The 16,278-nt window shown below is 46.1% G+C and overlaps 1 protein-coding gene across 4 annotated transcripts in view; it reads right to left on the bottom strand.

The window, feature by feature from the left end:
- The window catches only part of LOC308526278 (uncharacterized protein), a 45,044-nt gene extending 33,186 nt beyond the window's left edge, over window positions 1–11,858 (bottom strand). For 3 of the 4 annotated variants that reach the window (XR_013996535.1, XR_013996536.1, XR_013996537.1), the window contains exons 1-3: window positions 11,644–11,858; window positions 8,950–9,215; window positions 7,745–7,903 (exon numbers count right to left, since the gene is read on the bottom strand). Coding sequence is in view for 1 of the 4 variants with exons in the window: in XM_081101389.1 (XP_080957515.1) it covers window positions 7,745–7,903; window positions 8,950–9,162 (372 nt within the window). In the remaining 3 variants the exon portion in view is untranslated. The remainder of the gene's footprint in view (window positions 1–7,744; window positions 7,904–8,949; window positions 9,216–11,643) is intronic. The other variant, XM_081101389.1, reaches the window with a different exon arrangement.
- Window positions 11,859–16,278: the final 4,420 nt, after the last annotated feature.

Genomic DNA, 16,278 nt, shown 5'->3' with positions numbered 1-16,278 from the left:
TACTTTCAAAAGGAAAGATTTTAAAAATAAATAAATAAATAATAATGACATATAGCTATATACTACCTTCTCACCAGCTCAACACATGCACCATGGGAACTAAAAAAGGTAAAATAAAATTAAACAAATGAATGATAAATATTATAAGATAAAGTATGTGTGTAAATAAATTTTAAGAAAAGAGTAGACAAAAATTTAAAAATCAACTAGCTAGAAGCCTTGCCACAAAAGTGACCTCAAACCGTGGCTCAACCTGTATTGACCTTATGTCCTTTATAAAACTAAAGATTACCAGAAGAGCTATTCATAACCTACAGGTTTCTTAATGATCTTATCATTCTTAGACAGTCAGAAAAATATCTTTAGAAAAACTAAACTTTCCCTTTCATCTTGCAAAACATAAACTAGGAAATGCCATTCAACTTTCACCAGCATGCCTAACAATCACTTACTTGAAATTATTTCATGGTATTTTATGGGTTTTTTAATTGTGGTTAAATATACATAATGTAAAATTTACCATTTTAACCATTTCGTGGTGTACAAATTCAGTACCATTAAATACATTCATTCATAAAGTTGTGTAACCTCAATGCTATCCATTTCCAGAACTTTTCCATTATCCCAAACAGAAACTGCCAATTCAACAACTCCCCCTTTCTCCCTCCCTCAGCTTCTATTATATTTTCTGTCCTTATGAATTTACCTATTCAAAGCAAAGTACCCCATGAAGGTGGAATTATACAGTATTTATGTTATGTTGGGTATAACATCCTCAAGGTTCATCCATGTGGTAGCACATCTCAGAATTTCCTTCATTTTAAAGGCTAAATATTTCATTGTAGGCATATACCACATATTGTATATCCAGTCATCTCTCCATACACACTGGGGTTGTTTCCAATTTCAACTATTGTGAATAATGCTGCTATGAACACTGGTGTTCGACTGAGTCCCCACTTTCAAATCTTTTCCTTTTATTTCAACATTTTTTTTTATTAAGGAATTACATATGTCATTATCCCCCCATTGCCCCGACCCTACTCCCATTCATGACCTCACTCCCCTGGGTCTGTGTCCATTGGTTATGCTTATATGCATGTATACAAGTCCTTTGGTTGACCTCGATCCCTTACTCCCACCCTCCCCTACCTTCCCTCTGAGGTTTGAGCATCTGATCGATGCTTTTGTCTTTTGTGTATATATAATCAAAAGGGGGATTGTTGGATCATATGGTGATTCTAGGTTTAACTCCCCCCCCCTAATTTATCTTGAAATTTATTGTTGAAATTATTATAGATGTCCCTTTCTATCCCCCATTCATCCCCTCCACCCTGCCTAGGTTTAATATTTTGAGAAACAGCAAATGGTTTCCCACAGTGGCATTTTTTACTTTTCCACCAGTAATCACAGGGTTCCAGTTTCAACATCCTCACTTATTTTTTTCATTGTTTAATAAATCAGTCATCTCAGTAGGTATGACATGGTATCGCACTGTGGTTTTGATTTGCATTTGCCTAATGATTAAACATGCTGAGCACTGTTTCATGTGCTCATTGGCCATTTACATATCTTTAGAGAAATGTCCGTTCAAGCCCTCTGTCCAGTTTTAAATTGAATTGTCTGATCTGTGGTTGTTGAATTTAGGAAAAACCGGCATGTACCTATTATTGACTCAGCTTCCTTTTATGAAATCCCATCCTCCCAGTCTCTAAAAGCAGATAGTATTTTATTTTATTTTTATTTTTTAAATCTATATTGTTGAAAGTATTACATAGGTCCTCCTTTCCCCACATTAATCTCTTCCGGGCCACTCCCATCCCCACCCCACCCCAATAGTATTTTCATACTCTCCCTTACTCCTGATGTCTCAGGACTTACACATTCCCTCAGCTCTGTCTCTCATTTCTGTCTTCTCTCTTCAGAGCCAATCTTTTTCCCCTGAACTATCATAGAACAGTATCCTTGACAACAGTCTCTCTACTCTCCAGCCAATCCTACACATCCTACACATTGCCACCAAAGTCCTATCTTCTCAAAATACAGAACTGAAGATGTACTTTCCATTTTAACATCCTTGACAGGCTCCTTCTGTGTACAGTTTAAATTTCAAGTTCCCAGGTACAAACAAGGCCCTTCAGTTTGGATCCACTCAGCACCTGCAAGCATCTCTCCACACCCAAACCTTGTGTACATCCATTCTGAACTTAAAAACATCATGTTTTTCCATAAATAGTTTGGCTGATTCGCTCTGCCTAGAATGCCCTTCTTTTACCAACTTCCAGTTCAATCAGCAACTTCTTTGAGAAATCCTTCCTTCAGAGCCAGTCCCCTGACTCTCACCACACTGTGGACACACAGGTATTATGTGGCATTTTAATTCATCTGCATACAGCATTTTAGTTATCTGTTTATTTGTTTAACTAAATCTGAGTCACATACACCTGGTATTGATTCCTAACCAAAATATAAAATATCTTCCCGCATATAGTAAGAAGACTAAAGAACAATATGTTTTCCAGACCAAAAGGACTGAAATTAAAAATCTTATCGTTCTATTTACAAGCAGTCTTAAGATAACGGAGACAAAAGAGACAATTCATCTAACTGCACATCCATGGAATCTAGTAAACATGCAATCATCCTTTGGAGAATTTAAGATGGAAACATAGAAGCAAAGAATGAGTTTGAGCCCGGCCAGCATGGCTCTGTGGTTAAGCATCGACCAATGAACCAGGAGGTCACAGTTTGATTCCAGGTCAGGGCATATGTTTGAGTTGCAGCCTCGATCCCCGGGAGGCAGCCAATCAATGATTCTCTCTCATCATTGATGTTTCTATCTCTCTCTCCCTCTCCCTTCCTCTCTGGAAAATAAAAATACATATTAAAAAAAAACCCTTGTTGGATATCATCATGCCACTTTCACAACTACACTAACCATATGGTTACGGGGGGGCAGGGGGGGCGGAAATATCATCAAAATGGTCACTGGGGCCCTTGCTGGTTTGGCTCAGTGGATAGAGCATTAGCCTGTAGACTGAAGGGTCCCAGGTTCGATTCCAGTCAAGGGCACATGCCCAGGTTCCGGGATCAATCCCCAGTAGGGGGCGTGCAGGAGGCAGCCGATCAATGATTCTCTCTCATCATTGATGTTTCTATCTTTCTATCTCTCTCCCTTCCTCTCTGAAATCAATAAAAATATATTTTTAAAAAAATGGTCACTGGCTTCAACACTCCTGGACAGAAATGCTTTTACACATGCCCTCAAGTTTAGGAATAATTCAGTTTATCGTTCCCAGTATATTGTTAGAAGGGTACAATGTTCATCAGGAAACAGTTAATGGGGGAAAACACAAAAAAGCAATGTCCAGGTACCAAGATTGCAGTGCTTACCACTAAGGAATTTAACATTAGTCAAAAAGTCTTGAAATCTCTTGTCAATAGCCCAATAATTAATTCAACTGCTATAGATATATTCTCCCCCACCCGAAAACTTTTTATTCTAAAAATATTCAGTAAGAAAAGTTGAAATAATACAGTGAACACCTGTTTCATCTAAATCTAACAGTTGTTAAGGCCTAGCCGGTTTGGGCCAGTGGATAGAGCATCGGCCTGCGGACTGGTCCTGGGTTTGATTCCAGTCCAGGTCACATACCCAGGTTGCGGGCTCAGTCCCCAGTAGTGGGCATGCAGGAGGCAGCCGATCAATGATTCTCTTCTTACCATTGATGTTACTGATGTTTCTCTCTCTCTCTCTCCCTCTCCCTTCCTCCCTAAAATCAATAAAAAATGTTTTAAAAATAAACAAATAAATCTAACAGTGGTTTCCAATATGCCATATCTGCTTATGTGCATGTGAGGGATTTGACTGGGGGATGATGACTACCTGAAAATCCCCCACATCATGACTTCATCATGCATTTCCCCAAAATAAATATTCTCTCCTATACACCACAAAACCATCATCTTGCCTAAGAAAAAATTTTTCTAACATCACCTAATATTCAGTCCATTTGCAACTTTTTCAAATTTTCCCCAAAATGTTTTTTTAAGACAATTTTCTAGAACCAGGACTCAATCAAAGTTCATTCAAAATGGTGCAAAATATATTGCATTTGGTGATGTCCTTTAGTCTCTTTTAACCTACAATAGGCCCCACCTTTTTCCCCCTCCATGCCTCTTTTTTTTTTTTTTTTTGCTTTCTACTACTGTTCTTTTTTTTATTAATTAAACCTTTATTGTTCAGATTATTACTTTTGTTCCTCTTTTTTCCCAACATAACTCCCCTCTACCCTGTTCCCACCCCACCCACTTCCCTCACTCCCCATCCACTGTCCTCATCCAGAGGTGTGCGATTTTTGTCCAGTCTCTTCCCACATCCCCCTCACCCCTTTGCCCCCCAAGAATAGCCAGTCCACTCCCTTTCTATGCCCCTGATTCTATTATAATCACCAGTTCATTCTGGTCATCAGATTAGTCACTTGATTTTCAGATTCACTTGTTGATAGATGTGTATTTGGTGTTCAAAATTTGTATCTTTACCTTTTTCTTCTTCTTCCTCTTCTTAAAGGATACCTTTCAGCATTTCATATAATACTGGTTTGGTGGTGATGAACTCCTTTAGCTTTTCCTTATCTGTGAAGCTCTTTATCTGACCTTCAATTCTGAATGATAGCTTTGCTGGATAAAGTAATCTTGGTTGTAGGTTCTTGGCATTCATCACTTTGAATATTTCTTGCCACTCCCTTCTGGCCTGCAAAGTTTCTGTTGAGAAATCAGCTGACAGTCGTATGGGCACTCCCTTGTAGGTAACTGACTGTCTTTCTCTTGCCGCTTTTAAGATTCTCTCTTTGTATTTTATTCTTGGCATTTTAATTGTGATGTGTCTTGGTGTGGTCCTCTTTGGATTCCTTTTGTTTGGGCTTCTCTGCGCTTCCTGGACTTGTAAGTCTATTTCTTTCACCAGGTAGAGGAAGTTTTCTGTCATTATTTCTTCAAATAGGTTTTCAATATCTTGTTCTCTCTCTTCTTCTGGCACCCCTATAATTCGGATGTTGGTACGCTTGAAGGTGTCCCAGAGGCTCCTTACACTATCTTCGTATTTTTGGATTCTTTTTTCATTTTGCTTTTCTGGTTGGATGTTTTTTGCTTCTTCATATTTCAAATCGTGGACTTGATTCTTGCAATCAAGGCTAGAGAGTCTGCTGTTGGGAGTCTGTATAATATTCTTTATTTCAGTCAGTGTATGCTTAATTTCTAGTTGGTCCTTTATCACAACCTCGAGGGTCTCATTAGATTTCTTATAGATCTCATTAAGTTTATCGGCAGTTTCTAGAAAATTCTTGAAAAACCTTAAAAGTGTGGTTTTGAACTCTATATCCAGTAGTTTGCTTTCCTCCATTTCTGTCATTTGTGTCCTTCTTCTTTGTCTCCGCATTTTTATGCTTCCCTGTGTTGATAAAGTGGTTTTCTGTGCTGAGTGTCCACTAGGGCCCAGTGGTTCAGCCTCCCCAATTACCTGAGGAGGAGACTCCTGGTGCACCCCCTTGTGGTCTTTGTGCACACTCTTGTTGTAGTTAAGCCTTGATTGTTGCAGTTATCACTGGGAGGAATTGACCTCCAGGCCAATTGGCTGTGAGTATCAGCTGTGTCTGCAGTGGGAGAACTTCTGTGCTGGACACACTCCTCTGGGGCAAGACTTGCTTCAATGGGGCTTTGGTGCTCACTGAGTCTGCCCCCTGAGTGTGTCCTTTATGGTTCCACGGAGCTGCAAACTGGATGGTTCCACTCTTACCTCTGGGTTTCCTGGCTCCTGGATCTCTAGGGAGGTGCTAATCTAGCCTTTGCCTGATGCTATACAGCAAAATCTTCCCTGCAGGGCTTAGGCGGGGCGGGTCCCACGGGATCAACAGGGTGGGGCTAGCAGTTATGGCTGCTCTCAGTCCAGCCCTCAGAGGCTCTGCTTCTCAATGTCCTGGTAATCGCTGCAAGCACCTCGGAGAGAAAGCTGCCCTCGAGTTCTGACCTATGCCAGACAGTCCCGCTTCTCCCGTATGAGTCTGGGTCCCTAGAGACTTGCCTGGAACCGGAGCTCAGAGCCTGAGACTACCTCCTGATTGAAAACGACAACCATGCCCTCAGCCGCCAGCCCGCTCCGCATGCACCTCCGCACCATAGTATTTTACTGCCATACTGCGTCTCCTCTGAGTCTCGGTATGCTTTTCTCTTTCCTTCTCCCTTCTAGTTGTACAATTTCCACTCAGCCAACCTTCCTGTGGTTCTGGATGGTGTCCATTCCGTCTTTTAGTTGTATTTTTGAAGTGGTTGTTCGAGGCAGTAAACTCCAGTGTTTACCTATGCTGCCATCTTGGTTTCTCTCCATGACTAACTCTTTAAGGAGACCAGAATGTAGACTATCCCATATTCTGGATTTGTCTAATTGTATCTCATAGTGGTTTTTTCTTTAAGTCTTTATTATAGAAAATTTCAAATATATACAAAGGAAACAGAGTAACATAATAAATCTCCAACAGCCAGCTTCAATAATTCTCAATTTCTGGTGGTTCTTGTTTCATCTATACCTCCACCCATTCCTCATCTCATTTTACAAACTGATCCTCTAGGCCCCATACTTCCTATAACTGGAAGTTAGGTCTACATATTCATATCAAATATTTGGGGGAAGAAAACTGAGTAGATGACATCATGTCTCCATGCCACATTACAGCTGTAGGTATAAAGGAGTCCTCTGTCCCCTATCAGTGATGGTAACCCACCAGGTTGTGGAGGTGGAGAACAACATGCAGCTTCAAAGTAGAGATGCATTTATTTCTTCACTTTGGGTGACACCTTGGTGCCATGCTAACACCTTTCACGCAATGGCATTACTATCCCATTTACAATCCTTGTCTGAATCAGAGGTTACACTGGAGTAAGAGGTTACACAGAATAGCGATTTTCAAATTCTACCAGTCCTTCTATATTTATTAGCTGGAATTCTACTTTAAATAAGGGTTTTCCTTTATTAACTGGAGATGAACTGCAAGGCTTCCTAAAAAGGCAGAGCAAATGCTTAATTCTGTCCCTTTAATTACTAATTTTTATTTGTTTCTATTCTTTTTTTTATAATCAGTTAGAAATACATGTAGTTTACATATAAATAAATATACATATAAATTTATATATAAATTTATGAAATATAAATACATATATAAATATATTTTCATTGACTTCAGAAAGGAAGAGATAGATAGAAACATCAATGATGAGAAACTTTCATTAGCTGCCTCCTGCATGCCCCCTACTGGGGATCAAGCCAGCAACCCAAGCATGTGCAATGACAGCAAATTAGATTTTTTTTTCCTTTCCCGTACTCTCTATTTTCACTATGAACTTGATTTTTATTTATTCAACACTTTGCAACCAAATATAATCATGTGCTAATATATTCTTATACCCTTAAATTTAAGTCATGAATTTTCTCGGCAATAACTAATTAAATTACTCAAGTGTTTAAACATTACCATGAAATTGACAAAGAACAGTGCAAAAAAATGATGATATAGAAAATAACTGAAATGTTTATTTCCCTACCATTATCTTCACTACATGTTAAAACATATATCTAGCTACTGAGATCATTATATATTGTTTTTATTATTTCTGTTAAAATTAGGATAAAAGCATTGTTTAAAAAAAAAAACACTAAATAATCAATCAAATACTAAAATTCAAATCAACTCACCTGTTGAACAGGACTATCAACGGTAAAGGCCTTGTAAAGAGCCAATGCCTGGCTTTTACTCCCTTTGCTCCAGATCACCATATTTCCAGCCACATAGAGTTCCTCGTCATAATCCATTTCTCCAATTTCATTTCTGCCTCTCCTTAACTGCCAGCTTTCCTAAAAAATTTACATATGTAAGACATGTTTAAGCAGTTTTTATTTCTTTTGCAACATTATGGAGCAAGATTTATTAATTAAAATTGAACCGCAATTCAGATACAAGTCTCCTGCTCTGTCTGTGGAGTAAGGCTCAGACCAAGCCCAACTCTTAGGTTTGGTACCACCGATTAACAGAGGAGGGGGTGTGGGTGTATGTATCATACTGTATCTTACAGGATTTCAAAAATGGGAATTTACCTCAAGAATTCTCTATATTAAGTATTTTATTATTACGTTACCATTTTATGCTGCCAAAAACATAAATAAACAAAAATTAGACCTTACCTATATATCCAAAAATTAAACCAACATTCTTGGGAGACTAAAGACATATGAAGCATATGGGGGGTGAAGCAGAGGGGGCAGTGAAGTGCACATGGGACACTGGGGGAGCTTACCAACCATGCAGACTTCCCTGCTTCACAACTGCATATACATTCACTTTCCTGCCCTTGTGCCAACCATCAGAATGAACAGGGCAGAGAAAGGTTTGGATTCCTAACTACAGACTTCCGCTCCTGGAAATTTTGGTATCCCAAAAGGGATACAGAAATGGAATTAAGATGAGAATGACTGACTGTTTAACATGCACTTACTTCTCATTCCCCTATTTAAAAACTAGTACTGTATCTACTTATGTGGCATTTCCTTTCTCCTCTAGAAATATGTAAGTTTTGGGCAGCAGGGACCATTGCTAACTCGACTATCTAACCATCAAATAACATGAAATCTGGTCCCACGTACTAAATGAAGAAAAAGAGATTTAAATGGACCATAATCATAGTGACTCTCATTATAAATCCCTGAGTTATATGTCTAAACAGCCATGACACTGTAATACAATTAAGGTCATTATTTTTAGCTTTCATGAAAATTACCAAATCTTAACCAATACCCTAGAAGTAGCATCATACTCATTTCTCAGTTGCATCTGGGTAGCCTTAAATTACAAGTAGATCGAATCTCTCTACATTTCAAAAGCAAACTGAGAAACTTGGTAAAACCTTCTGTTTTTCGTGGATTGTAACCTCCTGCAGGGATCCCACCAAGCCAGCAGCACCATCAGACGACCACAACTCAGAGGCTGGCTGCAGCTGCCGAAGCTGAAGGTTCAAAGCATTAGGGTGCTGTCTGCAGTGGTCTCGACGGAAAGGAACAAATTCCTGCAAATCCCCAGCTGCAATCATTGTTGCCCTTTCTTCAGAGAAGTTCAACATGGCTTTCAGATATCAATATTATTTCTGTATGAATTCAAACACATTCTGGCCAGCTGCTGGGATCAAAACGAGAAGAAAATTATCAGAAGTTTACAGAAGAGCCATGAATCCTTAGATGAGTGTCATACAATCCTATCACATTGTAGGTGTACAAGTAATCATAACATCAAAGAGCATTCCAGATCTGATTCTTTCAGGGAATTAGTTACCATTTCATAGTTACCTCACACTATCAGTACATAATTAACATTACAGCTACATGTTAGCTGCTGACAAAATCAACTGTAGGAAATCACTGGGCTGAGAGATAAGCACTGATGTCTGACAATATTGATCCTACATTTCCTACTACTACTCACTAATTTCTCCACATTTCACATTTAAGGATTTAGACAAGTTTTACTTTATAGTAAATGGCTCTCAACATTTAAGGGCATTTCTGTTCAAATGCTGGAACAACATTTAAAAAGCACACCTGACAGATGACTGGCATATTGAAATGAAACAAACAAAAACAACATATCATTTCTAATGCATCAAAAGTTGAACCACTTGGTGCTTTAAGAAACTAGTAAATGTCATCATTAATTTTGAGGCTCAATCCACCTAAACATATAATTGCAAGCAATTCCAATTTCTGGTGCAAACCCAAAAGACCAAGGCATGAATAAAATTACTGGCAATGGAACAGTCGTGCTTGTTTGCAAACTTAACAGTTCAGCTTATTACTACAAAGAAGTGGATGAGCTGTGGGTGGTAAGAGCCCTCACCCCTTACTTCCAGAACATTTCTATGAACAGTAACTAACAGCCAGTCAAATTCGGCCACTGTAGAAGGTGGATGACAGTTCTGCCTCAGACAACTCTTATATGTAAAACGGTTTTGTGGCATAGCGGTTAAGCTGCAATCCTCAAATACAGGAATCAAAACAAACATTCATGTCAGCACTAGACAACCTTTAAAAACAGTGTTTGAAATGGCTTTCACATCACAAACAGTTTAATTTGACTTCGTTTCTCCTCTGAGATCTTTTTGGCACCAGCAGCTTTCTTGGCTGAAATATCTAAGCCTGTGGTTCCCATGCAGCTCCTCTAGGGTTGCAGTTATGTTTTCTGTGAATTAAGTGTTATTCCTGAGAGAACGGTTATGTCACATTCATGACACTTTTTCCTCCTTCTGATAAGTCAGTTTTGAGAACAGTTTAACTTGGGCCATGACTGAGATAGTGCCTGTGGGAGCCTCATCAGGGTACGCCAGATGTTCAAGGCCAATCTGAGCAGGAGAATCCTAACTGGGATGTTCAAGGCCAATCTAAGCAAGGACACAGAGATTGTACTGTACACACTGGGCAGGAGTACCTTACTATAACCCAAATACTGATGTCACTGTTGGGCAGGAAGCCTTTGTGTCTAAGTTAGTACAAACGTGTTCCTAACCAGCCGGTGGGTGGCTGCTTGGTATGGCTCCTGTTTGCTACTGTATTAGCAAGGGCTGCTTGGCGCAGCCACTGTGTGAAGCTACTTTGAAGAACTGTTTTGTCTGATGGCTCCTTGTTAGCAATGGCTACATGGCCTGCAAAAGAGACTCTCCTGCCCTAACCGGTTTGGCTCAGTGGATAGAGAACAGCCTGCGGACTGAAGGGTCCCAGTCCAGGGCATGTACCTTGGTTGCAGGCACATCCCCAGTAGGGAGTGTACAGGAGGCAGCTGATCTATGTTTCTCTCTCATGATGTTTCTAACTATCCCTCTCCCTTCCTCTACGTAAAAAAAAATGAAAATATTTTTTTAAAAAGACTCTCCTATATGCCTCTGTCTCTCATGTCCTCTTTGTCTACTGCCCGGCGTTCACGTGGGTACAGCCCCTGGCAGAGGACTGTGCACCCCACAGTGCCTTATAAAACTTACACCAAACACCACAAAATCCAGCCGGCCTTCCTATGTTCTAGTCAACAGGTTATCCAACATATTAACTCTGAGAGGAAGCCACAGAATCGGTAATTAAAGGATCGCCTGCACAGAACAATGACCACTTTGTGCTGATTAGTATATTTAGATCTTTGCAGCCCCAACTGTGTGTGCGGTTCCCCGGGCCCTATAACAGCTCCGCATGGAACTGATGCGCTCCCAGGGAGACTGCGGCCTGGCTTCCTGGGAACAGGGACCTGCCAAGAGCACCCGAGGCGGCTGGGGGGGAGGGGGGGACCCGAAGGCACAGGAGGCACCGGAGCCGGGTCTGGGCAGAAGGGCCGCGTCCGGGGCCTCAGGGTCAGCGAGACCCGCGGGCTGAGCCGGGGCCTCAGCAGCACCAGCCGCCTGGCGGCCCGCTCTGAGCTTCGGCCGCGGGGACACCGCGCTCAGCTGGGAAGGAGGCCTGGGAGGCGTGGGGAGGGGCAGCGCGGAGCCCAGGCCACGCCGCCCGGGGCGGTCGGGTGCGGGGTCAGGGACACACGGCGACCAGCAGTGCCGCCGGCCGGGACTCGCCTGAGTCACTCGGGACGTGCGAGGCGCGGGAGCCCGGCTGCGCCCCCGGGGCCACAGCAGAGTCGGTCACGGGGACTCCGCCGCCGCTGAGCGTTTCCTCCCCCTCCGCCCCCCGCTCCCGGGAACCGGCGAGCAGCAGCCCAGGACCGCGGGCGTCAGCTCCCGCTCTAAAAGCAAAGGACGGACTCCGCTGAATTTCCCGTCCTGCTTCGCGCGGGGCCCGGGGGCGGGGCCTTGAAGCACCGGGTCTCGCGGGAGGTGCCGCAGCCCGCGGTCCGGCTCTGCTCGCCTCGGGGGAGGATGCTGGGTCCGCCCGCCGGTACCGCCTTGTCCCCGGCGCCGAGTGGAGCCCGGAAGCAGGACCCGGTCAGCTGGAGGCTGAGCTGTGACTGGACCGTCCCGGCCTCTCCATCTGCGCCGAGTCCTGTCACTAGGAGCCTGAGATGCCTCCACCCGGAGCTGCCGCACTTCCAGGCCGGTTCTGCTCGCTCCCCGGTGGGACTGGGGCGGTGAGGGGCGCGCTGATTTCCCCTCTGCCAGTGCTCCTTCACCCTGTAGGGCCAGACCCTGTGAAAAGTGCAGGAAAGACACGGAGGTCCTCACAGAAACATGGCATGCCATTTCTGAGCTTCACAGACACACCCCCAGGTGACGCCTAGACCTGGATGAAGCATCCCTGGAGACCGGATACTGAAGGGAGTGGCCCTCCACTGAGGCAGCCTTGACCATTCAAATGCCTCTGCTGACCCAGCACCCAGGCCTGGCGTCCTGACCAAAGGCGCTGCGGGAGCTGGGGTGACGCTAGGCTGTGAACAGGCTGAGCAGGAGCGGAAACTTTGGTCCTGGCCATGTGGCCTGTGAGGGGCGGCCCTGGGAGGGGAGGGCTCTCCGAGAACCCTCCTGCCCTCACTAAGTCCTCTCCATCGTTCCTCTCTTCTCTGTAGGACACTCCCAGGTGCCCGATGACCTGCCAAGGTACCTGCTCAGAAACACCTTCATCTCCTGACCCCCGGGGGCCAGGCAGGCGCACCTGCCAGTAGCAAAGGGAGGATGCCCTCCAGCTCTGTGCCCGCAGAAGGACTGTCAGCCCCTGCGGGGGAAGCTGCTGAAGGCGGGGCGGTATGTGAAGCCCAACTTGAGACCTGCTGAGCCCGAGGCCCACCCAGTGCGCCCTGAGGCAGCCCTGCCTCCTCAGAGCCTTTCTCTGGGCAGAGCCAGGCCACCCCATTCCCCCCTTTCCCCCCCACCTCCCACACAGCTGCCCGCTGGTGCCTGTCCCTAAATAGGGCAGTCAGCCTAGCCTCAGCCCAGCTGCTTGGGACCTCAGGCCACAGGCCGGCAAACAGGAGTCACCTGAAGGCGGGGGTTCTGAGGACTCGAGGGCAGAAACAGCCAGCCACACCCTCTGCCCCAGCTCCTTCACCGCCAGGGTCCCCAGTGCCAACCACTGGACAGGAGGCGCTTCTCACTGGCTCCCCCAAAGGAGGAGAGGCTGGCTCCCCTGCAGCCTCCTCCACGGCCCCGCCATGGCCACGGGAGGTGGCGGCCACAGCAGCTCCAGCCCCAGCACCACACAGTTACTGCAGCCCCGGCTGCCAGGACGAGGCCTCAGCCCCGGACGTTCAGGGCACGTGGCCACCGTGGCCCCTGTCCTGGCAGTGTCAGCTTCTCAGAGCCCGACGGGTCCAGGGCAGGACCACAGGGAGGGGCTCCCTGCCAAGAGCCCACGCAAGTCACCCGACGTGGCTCCCACGCCAACGGGCCCCTGAGAACGTCAGTCATGGGAACAACTTAGAGAGCAGGCGGGTGTCGCCACAGCTGCGTGGGACCAGCAGGTGGAGCTCAGAATATGAGCGTGGCCGTGGGTGACTGGTCTTTTGGACCCGCAGCCCCTGAGCCTTCAAACTCCTGACGCCCCTTCTGACCACCAGGGCCCCCTCTCCCATCGGCCGGAGGGGCCGGGAGCGACTTTGGAATGAAGAAGTGTTCCCGCCGCTGCTCCCATCTTTCGGTGAGTGACAAGGCTCTGCCGGACCCTAGGGTCACACTCCCACGATGGCTGCACACGTCTGACCCTTCAGAAACTGGTCTCTTTGAACAAATCCACGTTGGCCCGGGGATGCTCACAGTGCAGTCACAAACACACTCCCTGAGGCAGATGCTGTGCCCCTTACAACATGTGTCAGTAACCTGACCTCCATGAAAGCGTCCATGTGTGTGCTGCTGTGGGTGAGCAGGTACATGAAGGCACGCTCTCAGGGCTGGGCCCTGTGGTCCGGACTTGACTCCATCTCCAGAAGCCTGGGGCTCCCAGGAGAAGCCCAGACTGGCCTGACGACCAAGAACTCGCGGCCCTGGGTGGACCTTGGAGTCGGGCTCACTGATACGCCAGAGCATTGCCGAGCCAGGCCTGGGCCCCACACTCCTGAGCCCGGGGCCCGAGGCCTTCCAGGCAGGTGGCCTCAGGCTGTGCCTCTCTCCAGCTGGCTCCTGGGCCCCGGACCTGCCCCCGGGTTCACTTTTCTACCATCATGGGCTCTGCCCCGCCTGGCGCAGAGAAGCCCTGCCCGCCCCTCCCAGCAGAGGCCACAGTGTGCAGAGGGGAGCGTGTGCGAGAGGCGGGTACAGCCTGGTCGCTAACGTGGCTGTAGCCCCCGGTGTCCACCATCGAGGATGACACTTTGAGTCTTTGTTTCTGAGTCACTCCCCGGGATAGAAACCCAATTTACTATATTCCATACCCGTGTAGGCACTCATGGAATATATGTGTTTTGAGGTGTCCCCCAAATGGATGTACCACAGGCTGGCTGTCCACCAAATGTACACACACTTTAACAGCTGAGAACTCAATTTTCCCTCCTTTTCAGGGTTAGCGGATTTGATGTAATGGGTGAAGCCAGACTCAGCTTGGAACCAAGAAGATGTATCCTCTGGACTTTGTGATGGGGACACATCCAGGATGAAGTGTCTGGTCCCGAACGGGCCCCAGTCCAGGCATCCAGGGCCGCTGTGGACAGAGGATGCGCAGAAACACGGAACGCAGCGATTCTCGGTGTTTGCGGTTCCATTGCTTCAGCAGCAGCAGCGCCTGGACCACAACTGACGCAGCCATGGAGCCGCACACATCAAGAATCGTTCCTTCGGTTAGGTGTTTGTACGCATATCTCTCAATAACTGCCCTTGATTCCTCGACTGCTGGGTGTTGCGTCCCCTCAACTTTAATTTTTCTGTGTCCCCATAAAAAGTCCTGTGGAGACATGCTCTTCGTTCAAATCTTACCGTCTTCACTGATTTCTTCAAATCTGTTCAAACTGAAAAGAAGTGAAAATTAAGTGCGTTATCAGCTCTTAATGTGTCTACATTTTGGGGGGATACTACATGTACATTCAATGGAGAGAATTTTCCATCACTTGTCTGACCTCTTTGTACCTGTTTTGGGGGACAGCCTGTATTTACATTCAATGGGGACTCATTGTCCATTAGAAGCCTGACCTCTCTTTACCTTTTTGGGGGACAGCCCATATTTACATTCAATGGGGACTCATTGTCCATCAGCAGCCCAACCTCTCTTTACCTTTTTGGGGGACAGCCCATATTTACATCCAATGGGGACTCATTTTCCATCAGCAGCCCTACCTCTTTTTACCTTTTGGGGGGGACAGGCTATATTGACATCAGCTGGCATCAATCTTTCTCTTTAGGAGTCACACCTCTAGTGTGTATATGGCCAGTTTCCTGACACATGGTTTCCGGTTTCCTAAGGTGCTCTCCTGGGATGGGCTTGGCCTGGGGACCGGGGCTCTATAAAGAGGTTTTCCTTTGGCCTTAATGTGCTGACAAAGAACTGGGTGTGCAAATGTGTTCTGTCTCCGAGTGCTGTGACCTGTACTGATTAGCCATTGATTCTGGAATACAAAGATGGGTTTGTAATAAAATGAGTTGGAGTAGAATTGAGTCCTGGATTTCCTCACCGCTCATCACTGGCAGCGATGCCCGAGCTCCGGGCTCCCCGTGTATCCTCTTCCCAGGCCTTGGTGTATTTTAAGTCCCTCTAAGTGGAATCCCATTTTGATTTGGGATTTCTATCACAGCAGGAGCTCAGCTTAAAATGATCCTTGGGGCCGAAACCGGTTTGGCTCAGTGGATAGAGCGTCGGCCTGCGGACTGAAAGGTCCCAGGTTCGATTCCGGTCAAGGGCATATACCTGGGTTGCGGGCACATCCCCAGTGGGAGATGTGCAGGAGGCAGCTGATCGATGTTTCTCTCTCATCGATGTTTCTGACTCTCTATCTCTCTCCCTTCTTCTCTGTAAAAAATCAATAAAATATATTAAAAAAAAAAATGATCCTTGGGTTTTCCAAGGCCACTCAACTAGGAAGAGGCCGAGGAGGGAGGAGGACGACAGGTGAAGATCCCCCCTGACCTGACCTCATGGCAGCCCGTCCAGCTGCCGCCTGCGTGTCCCTCCTCCCTCACCAGCCTCTTCTGTAAGGTGCTTCCTGTGGCCTCCTTTCCCCTTCTTTCCGAGGCCCTGCCCCTGGGGGAGCCGCCCCCTCTGCGAGCTGCCCTCCCCAAAGATGGGAGCCAAACTGAGCGGGTGGACCCCTGCAGGCCGCCTCCCCTCCGCCATTGGCT

Source organism: Myotis nattereri (assembly GCF_964212035.1).
Source record: "Myotis nattereri genome assembly, chromosome: 10".
Lineage (NCBI taxonomy): Eukaryota > Metazoa > Chordata > Mammalia > Chiroptera > Vespertilionidae > Myotis > Myotis nattereri.
The sequence above is the reverse complement of the archived record's forward strand: the minus strand, read 5'-3'. Positions and strand labels throughout refer to the sequence as shown.